General features: G+C 42.0%; 1 protein-coding gene across 1 annotated transcript in view; it reads left to right on the top strand.

Moving 5' to 3' along the window:
- Window positions 1-1,538: 1,538 nt before the first annotated feature.
- Window positions 1,539-21,391, top strand: part of LOC122571107 (neuroligin-4, X-linked) — a 220,859-nt gene continuing 201,006 nt past the window's right edge. Inside the window, exon 1 of the mRNA XM_043734403.1 lies at window positions 1,539-3,552. Coding sequence (XP_043590338.1) covers window positions 3,165-3,552 — 388 coding nt within the window. The 5' untranslated portion in view covers window positions 1,539-3,164. The remainder of the gene's footprint in view (window positions 3,553-21,391) is intronic.

The following is a 21,391-nucleotide window of genomic DNA, read 5'->3' as shown; positions in this document are numbered from 1 at the left end:
CACGCATCCGGGTCAAAAAGCTTGGGATGTTCTGCTTTTAAAGGGGAGCTTAGAATGCATCGAAGTTTGTTAACGAGTATAGCTACGCAGACTGAACTATAAAGACGAGGCGGTGTTGTACATAGCAAAACTTTACGAAGAAACCGACCGCGCTTTTAGTCATTCTTCTCTGAAATTCTCGTTAAAAAGTTTCCCCCGTGCTGAGGTGGTTAGCTGATATTCCAATTTCGTTCCGTGCATACAGCTTCCTTTTTTCTCCCCTCGTTCGAGATGATCCGCGTAAGAGCGTGATTTACAGGAATCCGTGTACATACACGTGTACGAGCAACTTTTTGATATGGACCCTCTTCGAGAATGGACTCCAGAACCTTACTCGCAAATGTTTGATACGATAAAGTAACTGAAGATGAAACGATAAAAATAAACATAAACTTTCAAGTTATACGATCAAAAATGCTCCAAACATTTTCTCCCCTTCCGATACTTCGCTGTCGATAAAGTTTTCGGCTCTAAGCTTAGAAATAGCTACACAATTCGAGTACGAAAGCTACAAAATTTTGATCGAAATTCATACTGTCTCGCAGCACCGATATCGAATGCTGCATTTTGGGAATATATGTGCGTTGATCTATTATTAGGCATAGACAGAGAGATTGAAAGCACTAAAGCGGCCTGTTGTCGATACACGTTCGACGTTACCTCGTTAACGGGAGATAGCCATTGTTCCGTTGCATTAAACGTCTACCTAACTGCGTGGCAATCGATCTTTCTTTCGTTTCGGACTGCACGATATTCGACAATTTGACACGAAAGTGAGAAACCGAAGGACACGACTAGCCTAGCGTAAACATAAGAAAAAAGCGTCAAGAAAATTGTGGCAGTAAAATATCAGGCAAGGAAATGCTTTCATCAGGGAAGGAATAGAGTGGTGAATTGGGCTCATAGGGCACTACACAATCCTGTTTGCAATATGATCAACGATAGCACACAGATTATACGAGTAACGTACAAGCTTTTAGATGGATTCAGTTATTCTGGTTCGGCTTATCAAAAGCATGCTTCAACGCGAAAATGATTGTAACGCCTGTTTGTTTAATCTTACCTGATGGCGTAGGCAAAACCGACGTTATAACCTTCGTTGTTATGGATTTTTATCAAATCCATTACCATTTTTTCGACGATATTAATGCAAAAATAAGCTTACTTACGTTAGTGTTGTGTTATTTCGTTTCTGCAACCACTTCATCACGATATTTGAACAGAAACCATCTGGATAATCGTAATTGTGTCACGTTTTGTACACACGGCGATTTGATCATGACTTGAACGGTCGCGATAGGTTAAGTCGGTTTGTTGCGAAAGTACCAAAATTCATACTCGCGAAATTGAGACACGAACCAAATTTCACAAGTCGATATCAATGTCATCTGCTATATCGACGTGTCCGCGGACTTCCGCCCATGTCGCGAGCGGTGTGGGCAGCGTATGCGCGGGGCATGCGCAGCTCCGTGCGAGCAACATCGCCTGACGCCAGTCTGTCCGAGGATCAAGTAACGGAAAGATCGGCTCCTCTGGTCCAGCGGGGTTCGCGTCCGCGTCTCGCGTCCTTTTCCTTCTAATGCATGATCCTCGCGATCTATCTGTGGATTGGATCGCGTTACGCGGCCACCACGTGACGAAGGAATCACCACATGACTCCAGGAAGTGTGAAGTGCGCGAAGAGAGTGTTCTCGGTCCAGTGTCGTCGCGTGTGTCATTCCGAGGCAAATTCCGGCCGAATCGAAGGGACTGCGTGCATTCGTACGATTTACATTATCTATCGTTGCTCGTTAAAAACAAGGGACGCGATCTGTTACCGCTAAATATTTGCGAACTGCCTCTGAACTGGTCCAGTACGGCGTAAGAGGGACGTGAACCAGGTGATCGCGGGGGTGAACAGTGCATGTAGACGCAAGTTGTCTGACCGAGGCAGTTTGTTGGTTAGGACGCAATGGAACGACACGTCGTTTGACAGTGATTCGGTGTGAAATTTTCGTCAACCGTTAGTGATCGATCGAAGTTCGTGTGTTTGGATGCTGGTTCATTGAAGCTGCTCGGATTACGAAATGTCCATATTAGATAGTGATATTCTAGAACAATAACGTCGTTTTATTCTATACCAAGTTATTGCCAAATGCTTTTTGCACAATTCCGTGAAAGACAAATATATACGAGAAACAGAGAGGGGATGTCCGCGTAAAAGCGGAAGAAGAAAATTTGAGAAGCTTCAGTCCGTCCAAAAGAAAGGAAAGAGAAAGGGAATAGAGAAGAGCAGTAAAACGGTGGACGTAATTCGACGGCATCCGGTGCCTTGCTTCCTCTATTCGCTCTGGCGAGCTAGGTCATAAGAATGAAGCGAACCGGTAAACATCGGAGCCGTGGCTTTCTCTTGGGCATCATTAGGGCGAGCGCTTTTTATTTGTACCGCCATATCAAGCATGCTATCAAGAACGAGATCGTCTTTTTGTAACTCTCACGATATTTTTAAAATGATCTGGGCCATTGCACTGAAACGACGAACTACCCTTCTCGAAGTTTAATCCAGTTGTGTTGTCGTGTCGACGCAATTAGGACACCATTTTCGAGATACCATCGAAAAATCGTGTCAGGCATAACAGACGAAAAAAAGCTGTGCTGCGTGAACTCGCCGTATTTACCTTTCATAACGCTGACTCGGGGATGTCTTTGGCCGTGTGTTGACTGCTCGTGGAAGGTCGTCAGCAGGTTTTCCCGGAAGAATAGACAAACAACGTTGAACGTGAAAAGGGACTCGGTTTGAATTGACAAACTCGTTCATCTTTCGGCGATAATAACATCTAACGGATCTCTGAAAGCCTGAGAATGAGATGAATGTACTTCGAGGAGCAATTAAACGTCGTAAAGAATAAACGAACCCTTTGGGTTGTACGTTTCGAACATTGTGGAATTCGTTTCGACGCCGATCGCCTACTGATGCATCCTGGACGCGCACCTGGTCCTCGTGGCGACGAGGTGGGCACGATCGCGCGCGTTCCAGCCTCCGGGGGCGGGTAGAAGTTCTAGGGGGAAATGAAATCGTTGGTCGAGCTCGAGTGATCGCGAAAGGGAGCAGGCGTGGAGACGGGGTTTCAAGGGCGCGAACGAAGATGACGTCGTCGATCCTGGCGCTGCTCGGCCTAATCCTGGCGACCGCCAGCGCCGAGCTCAGCTCGAGGATCGTCAGGACAAAGTATGGGGAACTATCGGGCGTTATCGTGACCCTCGATCGGCACCTCGAGGGCGTCGAGGTGTACCGTGGCGTTCCGTACGCGTCGCCGCCGATCGGCTCGTTGCGTTTTATGCCCCCTGTCAGCAGTGCGCTTTGGCACGGCGTTAAGGTGGCCGATAAATTCGGGCCTGTTTGCCCGCAAAGGCTGCCCGAGCTTACCGATAAAATGCCGAAAGGTAGAGTCGAGTACTTGAGGAGGCTGCTGCCCTACCTAAAGAACCAGAGCGAGGATTGCCTGTACTTAAACATTTACGCACCGGTTCAAGGTAAGATGCACAATTCTTTCAAATCACTTTGAATATCGGTACGAGATCTGTTATTAATACTCTCGTGGCCGCTCATGTACTTTATATTTACCTTTTCTTATAATTCAGGAAATGTTAATTGAATTTGTTTGTTATTACATTTATTTTCTGCAGTACTATTTTACATTGAGTCGTATGATACGAAAGAACTTATTTTGAGCATATCTTAGCTTGTATATTAGTTAAGGTAGTTGTAGCATAGATTTTCTTACATTTTCTTTGAGATATTGAAGGTACGTCATTTAGTATATTATCTATATGTGATTCAATTTTTGGAGAGTCTATCATTATCGAAGTAGATATATTCATCTTCAAAATTGGGATTTTTAACACTTAATTCCTATAGAAAGCCGCTGCGAAAATGACTTTTTGACTAATTACAGAAAAAATTACAACCATGTTGAAAAACTAGTATGTTGTACTAAAACGTAACCCTCTTTTAGCCGTTTTCAAATAAAAGTAACGTGAAATATGTAATTTCGGCGTCCGAAATACAGTCTATGCAAATATTATAATATGAAGTTACCGTTATGTCCGTTTTTGAATTGTTCATTATAAACTATATACAACCAAGACATTTTTTCCTAAAAGAATATGACTTTTGAGTCTCGGCATGCTCCACTTTCGAGGTATATTGCCGCGATACAAATATCTTAAGCACAGCCAAATATGTAGCCCGATAAAAGAGTTAGCTTGTATCAAAGATATTTCTTTGAAGAAAATATTTTCCTTGGTTTATCATCCTTCGGATCTTTTATTATCCAAAATTTTGGATTTTGCAATAAGTCACCCACACTATCTATACAGAGCTACGTAGCTTCGCGATTTTCTCGTCAATCTAATCGAGATATCTTTTATTGGTTCACGATGGATCAAAGTATCCTTCCTTCGAGTATCCATATCCGCTTCCGGTTAGGGTTTACAGATTTCTTTGTGCCGCGCAGATGTATGCTTTTACTACTTCATCGAGACACGCACGGAACTCCGAATAAAATGAATGGAAATAGAATGAATGTATGGTTCATATATTTACCTTCCGCAGAAATTCATTTGAGAACAATTCCCTGGTTCCTTTTTTACGAGTGATTTCGGACAGTAGCTCGAGCATCCAACGGTATAATTTACTAGCGGAGTAATTCGCTTTGAACATTTTGTTCGGAATATTTGAAATTCTGGCTGTGTCTGTAGATCGTTATTATGGAAAAATCGGGGACTAGTCTAGGCATGTTCAGATTTGCGCATCCCTTTTCTCCCATTTTTCGCGTTTTCATTTCTAACGGCACGGCTCTTTGTGCTCGACGACTGCGACGGGACCTTTTCGAACGGCAGAAATATGCGCCGATTCTTCAACGGCCTTTCATCGATGCCCTGTCGTTGTCAAAGGATTTTCATGCGTCTAGGTGAGTGACATGGATTAATTTCGATACAGAAAAGACAGGACAGGATAAAAAGAGAAACACGAAAAGCGGGAGAAATTTCTTTGCCTTCGCGAGGATATTACTGTTCGATTAGGAAATGAATATGCGTTTGTTTGATGCACGTAAACGAATATCATTGCGATGTACTATTATATCAGAGATAATCGATCAGTCGCTCGTACCTTTAACCGTTTCATTTGGTTCTACGATGCTTATTCGGGGAAAAATGTAATCGGAAATAAATCTCGAAGCGATAGAGACAAAGAATAAATTAATACTGGAATAGAGTTGAGTCGCCGACATTTCTGATAAACTTTTTAAGCTTCTAGGAGTTTGAACTTTTGCTAGTTGATCGATAAATGAAACGGTAAAAGTAACAGGTTACGCGTCAATCAAATGTCTGAAACTTCATTTATAACCTCTGGAATATTGAAATGCCGTGCTAACTTTCCGATTATTCGCATTTAAAAGTATTTCATTAAAATAACACACCGGTATGTTATTAGAAAAGGATCAGTCGAATAATCGGCGACCAAATCTTCTGTTTCTAATTCAGCCCCCGTGGTATTCATGGGGAAAAAGTTGTCAACGAGAGCTGGCCGCGTACGTTCCAGGGGTTCTGCTTCAACTCGGTTGAATATAATAGTAGTATTTCAGAATAATAACCCTGCAGCGAGCCATTGTCCGGCCAGTGCAAACAAAGAATCCATGAAAACGACCATTAATTTGCCGATTTGAATGGGAAGTGTTATTTTACAGCCGGGTGTTCGCTTCTCATAAATCGTTTTGCAACCGTGGAATTCACCTGATCACCCTACCCCCTCTCCATCATTGCAATTCATCCCCTTATCTTGCTCGTGCTCGAAACCCTCATGCCACTGATTTTTTGTATTTCGCCAATAACTCGATTGTTGATTCACAGAATTGTTACAGAATTATTACGCGTACAGTATCAATTTTCATCTCAATGCGTAACTAACACAATTTTCTATAGCTTCAAAATTCAATAACGCAAGTTTCTTTTCAATTTTCGGCACAGCTCGTGTCCTCTGTCAATTTCAGTTTATCTCGTAGCCTTAACGAACGAAGTTCTTAATTAAAAGGAACCTAGAACAAACTACGTATATCGACTATTATAAAATCCAGTAGGTACGGTCAGTTTTATTCCCAGCATCCATCTATTCTTCGCCTCGGTACCTTCTGTAAATCGCCAGCTAAGCGTCTCCGAACTCGTTGAAAAACAAATGTAGGAGTGCATTTGCATCTCCGTTGAAATGGTGGACCGACAATCTCGCCGGTTAGTCGATTCACGAGGGCGCGCGCGCGCCAATGCGCAAACGCTGGCCCGTCGAGGTTGCGCCATGCCGAAACTATTCTGTTCAATTCCGCTCCTACCCGCTTATTTTTACCGTTCACGATACTTACACGTAATCCTCGGTACGATACGTGTTTGCAGATCGCTTCAACTGGCCGAAAACGCGCTGGTCCGGTGTGTATCTATGTATATATACACACGTGGTAGCCAACACGTTCCGGACATTTGTTTCGTAGGATTCGCCAGGCGGTTTCTATCTTCCACGGCGTTTCTCCCAGCTTCGCTTATCGCTTACCGGCTACTGGAGTGAAAAACGACGCGAACCTTTCACAGCGAAGTGCCTTTGCCATCCTGACGTTGGATCCCTTACCAGGGAAACAGCGCCGTTTACTTTTCACTATGAACAAGACTGGCCACCGGAAATTTCAGGGATTCGTTGGCTCTTTTTCTTTGATTCCGAGAAGTCTCAGAGATTCGGTAATCGATATAGTCGGCGAGGCAGAATGCAATTTTCCAACGGGAGATACGTAATTGCGTGTGAAATTGTTGGAAGAGCTTTTGACTAGGGCGTCTGAGTATACACGGTCCTATACTACTTAAAAATATACGACCACATTTATACGTTATCAGAGCTATAATTTTTATTTGTATAATTTCGTTTACTAGCTTACAGTTTGCGTACTACGCTTCGTTATCTCCTATAACATGTTTTATAATATTTAATGCAATTTCTAAGTGCAATTCAATCGAAATACTTAAAGTTTCCCTTCGGTATGACTCAATCTTGCGACAACAGATAATCGCGACAAGGTTAATTCCGTTGTTAATTAAAATCTCTTCTTGTGACGAAGGGCTGCTCGATCAATTTTTAATCTTATGTAAATTGGTTCTGTTATGAAAACAGAAAGGGATATAGGGTTGACTAACCTAATGTCCGTCATGTTCGCGGCAGAGGGAGGGGAAAGGCAACAGGATGTTGCGCGATAGTCCAGATAGTACGATTAATATACAAGCAGAATTAATTAGCATGGCACGCGAGATACGAGACAAGGGAGAAAGAGAGAGGACACGTAAAGCGGAGGGAACGATGGAGAATCGTCGAGTTTTTCTTTGGAAGGCGGCTTTAATGCAAGCCCCTTTAATCCGCCTCGACGTTGCGGCGCGCAACACATCCAAAGGGGAAGGTTGCGCTCGCGTATTCACGTAATTTCTTGATCGAGGAAGAGAAATTGTATTTAAATGGACCATGCAAATCTGTGGCAAGTCCGTGGCGTTGCCGTATTACGTACACCGTAGAATCTTGTTATGCTAATTCACAGCAACGTTTCGTGTTTCCTTCTGGCGCTCGCCCGGGAAACGATTGCTCGATTCTTGCTAAGGATTCTACGGCTGTTCAATCGATTCTTTGGTCATGTATTGTAAAGAATTGTATAAATTCTTCGAAATACAGAATACTTTGGTGTATTGGAATTTAAATGTAGAAAAGATTCTTTAAGTTAGTAAGAAATATTTAATCGAAGACTGTGTAATTGAGTATATAACTTTTGGCATCGTCAGGTAGACTGGTCGATCATAATTCGTACGATATCCTTTGGTAAGAAAGAACTGAGAGTCTCGGTAATCGAATGATAAAAATGGTCTGTATGCGGATTTTATAGATGCAATCATCGAGGTGCATGACGGCTGATGAGTGTAAAGATGAAGGCGTGGTCAACCTCGTAAACGGTCTTACACGCCACAACTAATTATGAAATTTAATTAAAGCGCTAACTCTTGTACGCGTGCGGCTTTTGAAGGTACACGAACCAACGCTACTATTTAGCAGAGCACTAATTCAGCCTTCATTTATCTGCCAGTGTAGGAAATTAGAGGGACAAATAGAGAAAGGACACTAACAGAGGCAGACGACGTCTTACTACTTTGCGCTCTAACCGCGTAGCATCGTTGAGCTTTGCATTTTTTGGCACGTTACACGCCGGTTGCACGCCATGCGCTGTGCTGACCTAAGAAAAATAGGTCCACTTCAGCCTGCATCGCGTAAATGCTTGGCAGGCTGGAAAGGTTATGATCCAGTGAGCGCGTGGTTGCCTTTATGAAAAAATATTTCTAGAATGTAATTTCAACGTAAACTGCATTATCCAAAAAGCAATAATTGAGGTCTTACTCTTTGATTCCTTAGGAATTGTAAGCGCGAACCTTGTCTCTCTCTATATATATTTTGACATGCTGTACGTAGTATATTGTGGTATTTATGGTAGCCAATGGAACGATTTATGGCATCTGTTTTACGACTAAAAAGCTTTGTGAAAATATTATCTGTCATATCCTTTTCTTCTTGCTCATTCTGAAGATGCGATAGCACGTTTCCGGTGTTCGTCTGGCGGTCAGAAATAGAGAGGAAACGTAACGGTATTTTAGGGATCACGATCGGATGGAATTCAGGGAATAACATCGAAGCAAGAGAGGCAAAGAAAACATGTGCCTCCGCGAGTCGAAGCTGTGGTAGGACTTTTCAATTTCGACGGCGGGAACTCGTTCCAAAGGAATAACGTTGCTCCTTTTGACGTTGCTGGGCAAAGTGTTGGGGCTAGGCGGGAATCCTGTTGCGCGTCGCTATATATCGGATCATCCGGATAATAGATTTGCCGAGGGTAAACTCCGCGAAATTTTTGTCTCCTGTTTTCGCCGATGTGGCTGGAAAATTTAAAGAAAGCAGCCAACCGTAGTGCTTCTTATCAGGATGTCGGAATTTCGGCAATGAAAATTAATATCTCAGTTGAAGTTTGTACGTTACTACGATTGAAAAGGGAGAAATATTGTGTAAGTTGAGCCCAACATTTTAAAAAGATCAGGATGAGTTATGAGTATTTTCATCATGAATGAATTTATCTTACAAAACTTGCTCGATAACGTCTAAGCAAATAAAACAGAGATTAATGCGACGAAGCGATACAATATTAAAATGCCGAGCGCTGTAAATAGAATTGGATCGATGCTGGTCAGACACAGTTAACGAATGTGCATGGTACGCGGAGAAAACTTCACTTGCAAAATATGAAACGTCCTAAAGTTTCGTTATATTCGCGGAATAATTTCTCATATTTCCCCTGTCGAGTACAAATACGAAAGAAAAATAATAGGAAAACGTAGAAGATAAACTTTTCTTATGTTAGCAGATTTTAACGTGAGATTAACATTTATTTTCGTATTTTAATCATGAATATCAAACGCTTTTAACTCGGTTTCAAATGACAAACACAAGAGAACTCTTGATGGATGATCGATGACCAGTCTTCTAGATTATGAAATAGTGGAGAACATTCACCGTTCATCGCAGTATCATAAATTTCATTCGACCTGTGCAGCATTTTTTGGAAGCTCACGTGCTTCCTCGTACGCAGATCAAAAGGATACAGGAAAAGCATCAAACCCGATAACGATGTCCGCAATTCGAACAATACAGTGGCAACCGTAAATCGATCGCGTCGAAGGAATAGCCGCGCGAATACGTGACCTCTGAAACAATTGAAAAACATGCATTAAACATGCCAGCATGATGATTTATGGATGCCAATGCAGCGAACGTTTCGCCCTCCACCCACATTTCGTTTCTTGTCAGCGTTATATCTCACCTGAACGTGAAATAGCGAAAGATTCCCGTTTATACGTTCCTTGGAAGCATCGTCCTTTATTTAATCCTCCAAGCCTGGCGATCAATATCCTATTACACCGTCAATAATTTTGCCAATTGTCGAAAAAAGAATTAAAACGTCCGGTGATAAAATTGCTTATTTGTAATTTCTCGTTCTGACATCAAAAGCAGTTCTCGTTAATATTGTGTAACGAAACTTGAGATTGCAAGAGACGCTGTTAAAGAGGTTGGGTCGCGTTTACTGTAAAAGCCGGAATAGTTATCGAACAAGTTGCAACATTTCCCGACAATGGGCGGAAAATTCAGGAAGTTATTATCGTCTGCAGCCGGGAGTCTTCCTAGGTACGTTGCCTAATTCCTCGACCACCCATTATGATATTAACCGGTGACGTTTCGCGATAAACTCTCGCCTTGATTTCTTGTATTACTGGCATTGTAATTTAGGAATATATTTTGTAAAGCCGAGCTATGGGAATGCAGAACTACGGTGAAAAACATGATGGATAAGAAAAGACATTATGTCGGTACAATAAATGATTTTTTAGAAACAACGAAGTATACAAGAAAATGTCAATTATAGAGCTACAGGCATGTGAATCTAAGGAATAATTGAAAGGCATTGTAAATCGTGTGAATTCCAGTCGAGATGCTTCTCTTACCGAGCAAGACTCTCCATGGGCCAATCATCCAACGAGGCTTGATGGAGCTGTCAGCTGCAGAATTGGAGGTGAATAGTCTGTAATGGATTTCACTAGGAGAACCGGTCGTAGCTGAAAGCGTGAAAAGAGTATCGGACAGATAAATATTTAAATTGGTCGAACACCTAACTGCGCGAACCGGCAAATGGCAGAAACAGCTAGCCTACTTTTCAAATGCTCACGATTCGTTTATTTAAGGAAATTGTTTAAATGGCGTGCGATGCAAAACCGAAAATCGATAGTTTCCAGAGTACTTTTTTCTATTATAATTTATTAAGGTGCAGAAATAATCTGATTATATGTATAAGATGCAGGCGAGAAGCATTCTCTTTCCAAAAGAATTCGATCGACCATTAATCACAATCAACGCAAAAAACCCGACGAATAATGCGCCCGAAGCTTTCAACCTCGTAAATCCGCGAGAGAAAAGAGTGGACGTGTCGCTGCTAGACAAACTTCTTTAGCTAGCGATATTCGGTTTGACACGGAATTATCGACAGATTAAGGTATTCCGAGACGTCGACGTTGTTGTCTTTCCACCACCAAAGTGCTTTAGAAGTCAGCTTACACGTCAAACCTGTGAACTTATCTTTCTAAAGAATATACGGTTTCGTGGCACGAACTATTAAGCTCGATTAGCCTTTCCTCTCGCCTTCTACATTTTTTATATATTTCAGAGAGAATCGTGTTTTACGAGGTACTGGTCGTGCTGAACTTGCGAATCCTCGGCAAAATTTTATGGATCTAATTAACAGGTTACTTTTTCCTTCGTTTTTATACTTTCTGGGTTACTATAATAAATCAGTGATATTAATATACCTTAGAAAACTTGCTCGCGATAAATGAAACGTGTATACACGTATTAAAAGAGCCAAACTATGAGAGTACACTTATCGCGTCGACAACATGAAACGGTGCGCATACTAAAGGGATTAGGCGACCTACAAGAGTCTGATATTGCAGAAGGACCGGCTTACGTGAAAGTGGCGGCTTGATCATGACGAAGAAGTTGTTGTCGTTTCTGGGGCACGTTACACGAGCTAACTGGAAAATAATAAGCGCAACTTGAGCGTCGCCAGAAATTGATCGTAAGCAGCGTGGAGGTGCACGATGATTTATCACTACCGAAAGATTAACGGGTTGACGCAAGGATTGCTCACGTTACTCCACTCGAAAACTGATTTATCGATGGTTTGAGGGCGAATCACGTATTTCTATGCGTTTGCTGCGTAGCTAAAATTGGTACGAGTGTTTGATCAAAATTTTCACTTCAGCTACGTTTCTTTCTCTTTGCTCGTAATTCTTGTAAGGAAGAGAATGAAATGTGTTATCTGTTCAGCTATATGTGTCACCACCATTTCTGTTTGCTTTCTTCAACCACATTTACTATATTCTACATAGAGGTTTCCTCAAATAAACGACGCTCCAAAAGTCTCCTTCCTGAGAATTAATATCAGATAGAAATTTATAGCTGGCTGGCATTCTTGGCCCAAGAACTATACATTCTAAAGTTCTTGCGGAATCGTTCAGTTTCCCGTCCTCCGTTACTAATAGCAGTTAATTTCCGCGACTTAACCGCCACTAATCCAGCTTGCGAAGTTTTGGTGCTTCTTCGAGAAAGGAGCAAAATATCTATTCGTGATTTTCCACGCGTAACAATATTTAAATGTATTATTGAACAAGATAATTGATTCAGCAAGCCACGGCAATTATTCAAGTTGAAGAACTTAAATGTCAAGCTTACCGTATTGGAATCTGTTAGAATATAACCGATCGTATAATAACCTTGAAAGTTCAGGCTTCGTCGAGCTGTCACATGTAACAACATTTTTAAATAGAATAAAGGCTAAACACGCGACCAACGATGCCAGCTTATTGATTTTATAACGGTCGCAACGGTCGATGAATGGTTATTGCTTGCGTGTAAGAGACGCGATACGTCGTCACGAATCGTTCCGTTATCGAAATAGAAATCTTCAAATAATTGGATTCTAAATATCTCAAATTATATAAATTTGAGAATAAAAAATTTTTAAAAATATTACCACGATATAGAACGACCTTCTGTCCTTGTATTATGTTGAGGTTGACCGATAGAGGAACGAGTGGACGAATTTGTAATAGAAAAATATATATGAAATAAGCGTAAGTACAGGTGTAGTGTATACTGATCCAGATCCTCGCTCTTTCAGTGTTACAATACAATAGGAAGAATGATAGGGAGCACGTTCATATATTTATAGCAAAGGACATTACCAAAAAGTTAACCTTGGTGTGTAGCTCTAGCTGAAAGCTACAAGAAACAGCAGTAGAAATCTACTTATAGCTCTTTTGTTTCTAGACCTTGTAACCCAAAACAAAATTTATATTCAAGGGCACAATAATATGGACCTCTCCTTATTTTGGATTCTTTCCACTAAATTCTATTCTCTTCGTAACAGCGGTCTCCAGGTCACGGGTATACAAGAGAAAAGGTGTAGAGTTTTTCTTGAAGTAATTACTTCAACACATTATAATATACACAGATTAAGCTACTTTGCTTTTTCAAAGCGTGTACCATTTTCCTTCGTTGACTTTAATCTCTTCGTCGTTCTTCGTTAACGAAGCGTCCTTTACAACGTATCGCAGCACGTAACAGCGCGCGCGTCGCCTTCGACGAGTTTTATGATTACACGAAGCTCATCGCGATATCTGCACGCCCCGGGCGCGCAATCTCCTTGCTAGGAGCTCTTCTTCAGAGCAACCACTCGACGATTTATTACGTCGTTCCGGCCGTTCTCTTCCTTTCCCAGCCGGTTATGCGTACCCGAAAAGGAATTCTTATCCCACTGGAAAGTTAGATTCTGGTGAATCGTTGACGCGCGCGTTTCTCTAGTAAAACTTGTTTCTATCACTTGTTTTTCAGCCAAGAGTAATAAAATGTTTGACCTGCGACATAGTTCGCTTCAAACGTTAAAGGAACACTACGCTCCACAGAATTTTTCTACCGTTCTTTATATTATACTTTCTCTTTTTATCTTTGAAACTTAGGGTTGCATTACTTTTGTGTCACTCTGTATGAAAAGCACTGGGGAAGGAAGAGACAAAGACCTGGAGTGCCGCTCGAGTTTGGTCACATTTTTAATCCGACCAAACTTTTTGAATTACGGCTAGGTCGCGTGGAAAGGGGTGGAAGAAGGAGGGCATAAGGCGTCGACCAGGGTAACGTAGCGCGCGAGCGGAGAAAATTTGCAGGAAAAAAGAAGACTATATTCCTGACCGTAATGGTTCCTACTCGCTTCGAGTCTTAGGAGTTCTCTCGAGCCGGGAACAGTCATTAAAAAAGACTTTCCAGCGGGCCAGGTGGACCGGCGAATGGTCGAATGAAAACGCCGCGGGACAAGCCGGAAATGGTGGACGCTGTGAAAAAAGGTCGCGAAGGAATTCTTTGCACGGGCCTTCTTTCTCTTTCCGCCTCCTCGGCCGCTTCCTGTTCCTGTCTTTGTCCATTCTCGCCGTTTTCTATCCAGTTTTCCCCTCTGTTTCGGCCTTGATCCCCAGCGAACGCCGCAGCTGTTGGTTTATACGCAGGCTTACCGCGACCACGATGAAAATAATTGCGGCGACGTTAAATCGCGCACCGAAACGTTTCCTCCGGGAAAGTCTTGATCTCGACTGTTGCGATTAACGCGTTTCCCAGCCGCGTCGCGCTTTCTACTCCAGCACGTTCGTCGGTTTTACGAGTCTTGTGGCTATAGAGTACTCGTTGCGTGAACGAAGCACTACGAACGATACCAGGATTGTCCCTTCGTTCCATGTGGGTCGTAAATAACGTACAATCGTGTGGAAATATTTTATATTTTCTGATGTTCAAGATTTGAGAATCTTTCTACGATATTTAATCAATATCATCTTAATTTTTGACATTGTCCACCGCGGTCGTCACAATTCGCTACGCTACGGAAGTGAATAAATTGCAAGCGATTTAAATTCTATATTACTGTTAAGATTATCTTAAAATCGAGAATGATTTCGCGTCACTAATTGTATAATAATGGATGGAAAACTGCACAAAATTCCGATGGAACAAGCGATCGAAGGACAAGAGAGGTTCGAATCGTTAACAAAGGGTTTAACGACGCAATAATTGGCGGTACGCGTGAGGGCATAGCGATGCTCTAAGCTGTAAGGGCTGCGGCGTGATTCAACAATAGCTCGGTTACTGCCGGCGACGATGCTCTTTCTCGTTAATCTCGTAAAACGTGCCGTGGCTTAAAAGGAAGACAATAAAATCCGCCTGCCGTACTCGTTACTCTCTCCTCTAATGAAATAACAATGACTATTATCGTCTCTTATTACTACACCACCGTTCGTCGCCTTAGAAGGACGCTCGGTGAAGATCGATACTTCCTGTGATCGGTGTGATTCACTCTATTCTCGAATCGAACTCACGCGAAATTTCATTACGATTCTTGCAACTGAAATGTCTATTTCTCTTCAGATTACATAATTTACTGGCAAATGTCGCTGTTAGCGATAAAGTCTAAATTCCGTTAGGTGTCGCCCAAAGCAAGTTGAAATAAGGAGAAAAGAAACTGCCGGCTGGTCAGCCACGAATTAGCTTAAACGACCACCGATTAATCTTGCATGGGCCCGTTGGGAGATGGGGAAACAAGGCGACAAGGCCGTAGTTCGTTCGCCTGCTAGCCGTAGCTACTTAATGCCCGATCTCTCGGGACTAGTGTAACCCGCTGCACCGCATTCGGACTCGTCCTTTACCCACGGACTCACCGAAGGGACGTGACCACCGTCCCGAGATGCGGAATTCTTGGGAAAACTACTTTATTACCACTTACCCTGTTTATCAGCTTGTCCTTTCTCTTAATCGCTAACTGAAAGTCCACCGGAATATGATTTCTCGTTGTTACTCTTCACTGAGATTCGGTCAAAGAACAATAAAAAAGTCTTGTGGAAATTGTTCATCGAATTTTCGATTTGACCGAGGAAATTGCAGAGGTTTTCCTCTCGGGGGCAATCGTGAAATAGAAAAGAAATTGCGAGATTCTTTTTCCAATTTCTTTCTTTGTTTTTATCGCTATATAGATAAAAGAAGTACTAAGAGATAAAAGAAACTAACCATGTCTCTTTGCAACCGTTTTTCTTTCTATTTCTCAATGCGTCGTTATTTATTAACATAACATCAAGGATCCATCTACGCGCTGATCTCAGTAATCAAGTTTACCAATTTTGTTACATTATTTAACCCAAATTGCCGAAGGAACTCCGCAGGATTGCATCGTGTGTTTAATGTTCAACGAAGCGCGCAACGATGATCGTAGCAAGCTGGACGTATCCCAACCACGCCACTACGAGTCTCGTAAGGAAACTTGGCAAAAAGCTATTTTGCTTGCAGCGCAACGCTAAGCTGAGAGTAGCTGTAACGTTAAGTAGCTGCCGGGGCTTTCGTAACTAGCCCATGGTGACGCCATCTCATTTTCAATTGTTTTTGGTTTACCTAGCCATTTCCCTTTGGCTATTTTTGACTCTGCCTTCATTATTCAATAACGAAAGATTATTTCTCGTAGGCGTAATCGTAAAGATCGTTACGCGCACAAGTAATCAAAAGTTACAAGATATCTTTCCAATGTTTCAACAAGATTCTTGAACTTTGGAAAAGTTTAAAATGAAACCTACATCGCTTGAAACTCGAGGAAAAAGAGCTATTCGATATTCTACAGGCTTTCGTCGCAAGATGTTTTCGAAAATACGATTCGCTAAGTGTGCCAAGTACAGTCAAGTTTCATATAGGCGGAATTTTTATTCTGAATAGAAGCCACTGCCTCGTGAATGACAATAGGGAATATAATTTGTCGAGTATTTCGCATTTCATTCACGTTAAAAAATGCTTTCTCTTCTTCCCCGATTTTTCTTTGCCGTTGAACGCCTGAGGCGTCGATTCCACTTAATCCATCGATCGAGATTTCATCTCTGTACTTTGAAAGGCGATTAGAGAGTCTGAGCTTCCACTTTCGCGACGCCCCGGGCAGATCCGAAGGCTTGTCTTTGTTGTTGCTGCCGCTGTCTTAGCCATCGAGCAACATCGATTTAAATAATCGCTTTCTTTTCTCGTGACCTAGCCGCGAGCAAAATCTTTGTACAATCGAAAGGAAATTCATATTGGAATCGAGTTTTAAAACTAAGCTATCGATCATCTGAACTAATTAAACTTCTGAAAAACAAACAATTTTTCCAACCGTATTACATCGCTGTTCCATTATTCGGTACTCTAATTCCCGAAGAAGCTTTTACTTCGCACATTTGTTAATATCATATCCATCTGTTACACTCAATCAATTATTCTCTTTCATTGTAGTCAATTAGCCTCATATATTATTTTACATTTATTTCAGAAATTCTCAGTAGGTTGCGAAAGTTGTTCGAAAACTCTAAAGGTAATCGCACTGTGCAGCGTTCTTTGTTAGTTCATCCCGCAACATCAAAATTCGAGCTCCGAAATCGAGCATCGCGCGATTTCCAAAGGGCAGCGCGGCCCATAAACTCCCTTCCATAACGGTGCAAATTCTACTTTAACCACCGGCGCTCTTTTTTCCTTTGGAATCTCGCTTTATCGAAATAACAATTATCCGGCGGGCTGGCGGAATTGAATAAATTTCTACAACGTATCTCTATGGATAGCACGCGCGATCCCCACGCACAATGAACAGCCGTTAATTTGCCGTAAATCGAATCCTCTATTCAGGGCGGAGTTCAGAGAAAAACAAACGCAGGAATTACAAAGTACCGGCATCGCGAATCGAGCGTGATACATTAGCGGGCAGCTGTTTTGTTTGCGGTACGTGGTCATTGTTCCGCGAATTAACGCTGTACTCGGGAGCCCTCCGCAGGGACAAGAGCCAGGCTAGTGCGTGAGCAAATGCGAAATTATTCGCGCAAAAGCGACTCGCGGCGCTGATTTTTCAATCAAGCCCGCCGGATAATTCTAGCGTGCATAAAGGATCGTTGGACGTTACGCGGACGTGCGCTCGCTCCAGGCCATTTCCACCATTGATATCCGTTAACTCCAACAACACTCTTTATTCTTTCAATTATGCGCCCGTTCCATGCGAATTATACTAGACTACCAGTATGGTTTCCTTGGTTGGCTACCTCGAAAACATAGCGAGAACCGCCAAATATGTAAATCGATACGAATGATATTTTCTTTAATTCTTCGTGAAAATATAATATATATAAATAAAAATTCTAATAAATATAGAGATATTAAATAAATATAAATTCGATGAAATAAAGCGTTGTATTTCTTGCTATTTTTTCTTTTGTTGGTGGAAATAAAAGTAAAAAATTCGTTTCGCGGAGGTTCTCGTTTCCATTTGGAAGATGAAGGATGTATGGAATAATTTAACCAAGAGGCAGAAATAATTCTTACCCGGTCCAGCTTCGTTTCGCTGTGGGGCCACAGTGTCTGTTTTACAGGCGTCCCGCGAACGTTTTAAACCCCGCTTGTGGATTTATCGTTGTCCCTTCTTGCCCTTTCATTCTTCTCGTCTCTGTGCCAGTAAGGAGAAGGATGGGCTCTGCCGTTGGCAAAAAGTTCCGACGTTAAGTGTGTCTGACGTTGCTCTCTTGTTTCCCCTTTATTGCGTATAATACTCCGCTTTCCTATATCACTCTGTTTCTTCTATTCTTCTCTGTTCACCACCTTCTGGTCGGTATACCGCCTTCCTTCGAATTATCTTGGAAACTCAAATGGATATTAATATAGGAAATCGATCGATCGCTTTAACGATAATATTTTCAAAGAATAAATTGAAGCAGTTTCATGGTAACGAGGGAATTTCGAGCCACAGAGGTAGAGACAATGGTCGAAAATCTGACCGATTGTTGCGAGCATGTTTTCAGCCCGGGAAACGATTTAGTCGCAAAGTAATTAAGATTCAACTTCAACCAATTTCGCTGTTGCGCTGACGCGCCTTGCTCCCAGCAGGTTGGTTGCCAGGGTAAATTACAACCTGCGGGTTGCATCCAAAAATTACCATTGATCCTACAATCATTTGGACATTTCTTCGATAATTTATCTCTTGTTCTTTTTTTTCTTTTTATTATTAGCAGCCAATCTATATCCTGTCGTATTTTTCATAGCTTCGAGAAAAACCGTTATTGATACCAATTCCGCAGAAACTTTCCAATTAAGAGCTGCATCCAGCGCTGCGAACGCTTTTCAAAAGAAGTCTCGTAAGAAAAAGGGAAAAAATTATCGCTCAGGAACAGAACGTACGTACAATTATTGTATGTACACAATGGCCCAGTTTCCCGTGTCTCGCGGCGCAGAATGCTTCCAATACGGGCTAGCCTCTAATAGCGCAACGGTGCAATACTTAGATGGGTCGAACTGGTCTGCACATTTCCGGCCGACGACTAAGCCAAAAGCGTTACAGCAGCCAACGTTGCAGCAAGAAACGAGGTCGGAATGGAAGCGGGGGAATAGAGCATGTACGGAGACGAATGGAGGGAGAGAGAAAGACCGGTGTATGCGACTCGTTACCTCGATTTTCAACGAGCTGCACAACCGTAGCTTGTCGTACCGACAGAATCATTTGTTCGTTCGTTTCTGTGATCTAGCGGCACTCTACCTTACGCGATATCCGCGCAATAACGCGCTAATGTAAACTCCCGGAAGACGAAAAAAACGAGAAGGTACCCTATAGTTCACTAGGTCGATAGGGGGTTTATATATAACTGGGAAACCAGCTATGCATGGATTCTGATGGAAGAATCTTTTCTTAAATAAATAAATTCCAAGTTTATAACTTTTAAAACCAAGCTTAATAATTCGCTACATAAATATTTTATCGGAAATTGTAGTAGGAATGGAACGCAATCTAAAGCCAAGTAAAAGCTTCGAATGAAATGTTCAGCGTTTCAAGTAGCTAAATCCCTTCGACGATCGCCACCGTTTACGACATTCCCCTTGGATCAACCGCTGAGGAATCTTAATTGAGCGTTCACAGCTTGTTGGAAATTGGATCTTATCGTTCGTCTCGGGTACGTATTATCCGTGGTCCGCGCCTTGCCACGATGGGCACCACGAATAAGCATTTTAACGGGCAAAGTTTCAGCTATTCATCGGCAAGTGGCTTTTGTTCGTCACCCTGGCCGAATCGATAATCTATAAACGGTCAACCAACCGGTTCGCGCCCTCGACGTTGGCCGCTTTTCGCGACATCGGCTCGCCCGCTGTCGTTTGTTGTGGTGCAGACGAGATGATCGATTATCTTCGTGCATAACTGTTCCAGTTGGCATTCAAACGGTTAGTTGTTAAAGTCCGTCCGTCTAACCTTGTGTCCTGGATCCAACGTGTTATAATGTCTTTACCACGCGTCTTCGTGTTTTTCTCGTTTGTTTTTGTTTTTTTGCAGAATCTTAGACTGTTTCTTAGACAAACTTAGACTGTTCTTCGAATACGATTTCTGCCGGTCTAGCTTGTAAAAAGGTGAAAATAACGATTTCACTGTTATTTGTCCTAAACCGTGATATTGCATACTGCTGAAAATGTTAAGAATTTGACGAGAAAAATATTTGTATCGAGATGTAAGAACAAATAATGAACAGGCAATTACAAAGCTACAGAGAACGCGTAAGTAGATATGGTCTGCCTATAATAAATATAAAGCGCTGGCGTACTCGCTGCAATAACTTCCAGAGCTTCGTTTAGCTTTGGATACGCATGAGACGTTGCGTCGTATATCGATTCTATAGCGCAATATATATCAAGTAGCACACACATAACAGCGACGCAGACAAAAAGAAAAATTTAAGCTTGTAACATACGAGGCTTCGTTGCGAACTTGGTTGAAGCTCTTCTATAAAATATCTGTTATTCCGAGCATCGCGTACTGTGAAAGTCTTATCACGTGCTGTAAATGCAGTCCTTAAACCGGCTTAAGAGCTCGTACAGACAGTCCGTTAATGTTTAATAATGGCCAGAGGTGTGACTATAATTCCAAGTAATAAAGTCGATACCACGGGCGGAAGAACGATAACGTCCGGCAATTAACTTTGCCTAACTCGATAACGTTTTCTCTAAGACAAAATTTTAACTCATTCCCAGACTTTGAAATTGCATTTTATACTGTCCTTATTTTGTAATTGGTAATTTAGAAAACTCGATGACAAACATTTGTAATTTTTCCCAGTTCCATTAACCATAAACAGGAAGCCACGGAAAGTGAGTAAATTGCTTTTTAATAGAGTTGGACAGCGCCTTAAGTAATTATAATCGAAATTGTATGAATTGGATTTTAAACCTCGCGTTCAATGTATGTCAAAGCACGTGCTCGTTTATTAATACAGATGCGTTCGAAATTCGCTGGATCGATCAGGAATGGAAACTCGAGTGTTTAATGAGTACCGATTGTTTATAACGTTGTTTATCAGCCGGCCTTGTCGACCGTATTCCAGTTTTATTCATCCCATAAATTGTATCTACTAGTTCGCGTCCGTGCTATCTGACAAGCAATTAATGTAAACGCGTGGCGTGGCTTGCCCCGGCGTCGTTAACGAGCAGGCATTCGTTTGAAATAACGCGACGACGAGCGAGCTTGCCTGATGAAACGATTTTCCGTAAAAAGCAGTCTTCATCCTTGAACGAAAGTAAATAAAGAAACTTGACGAAAAATAAACGATTCAAAGCGTATTGAACGTTTCAATCACCGAAAGG

Source organism: Bombus pyrosoma, linkage group LG9 (assembly GCF_014825855.1).
Source record: "Bombus pyrosoma isolate SC7728 linkage group LG9, ASM1482585v1, whole genome shotgun sequence".
In the NCBI taxonomy this organism is placed as follows: Eukaryota; Metazoa; Arthropoda; class Insecta; order Hymenoptera; family Apidae; genus Bombus; species Bombus pyrosoma.
Note: the sequence above shows the minus strand (reverse complement) of the source record. Positions and strands in the feature narration are given on the sequence as shown.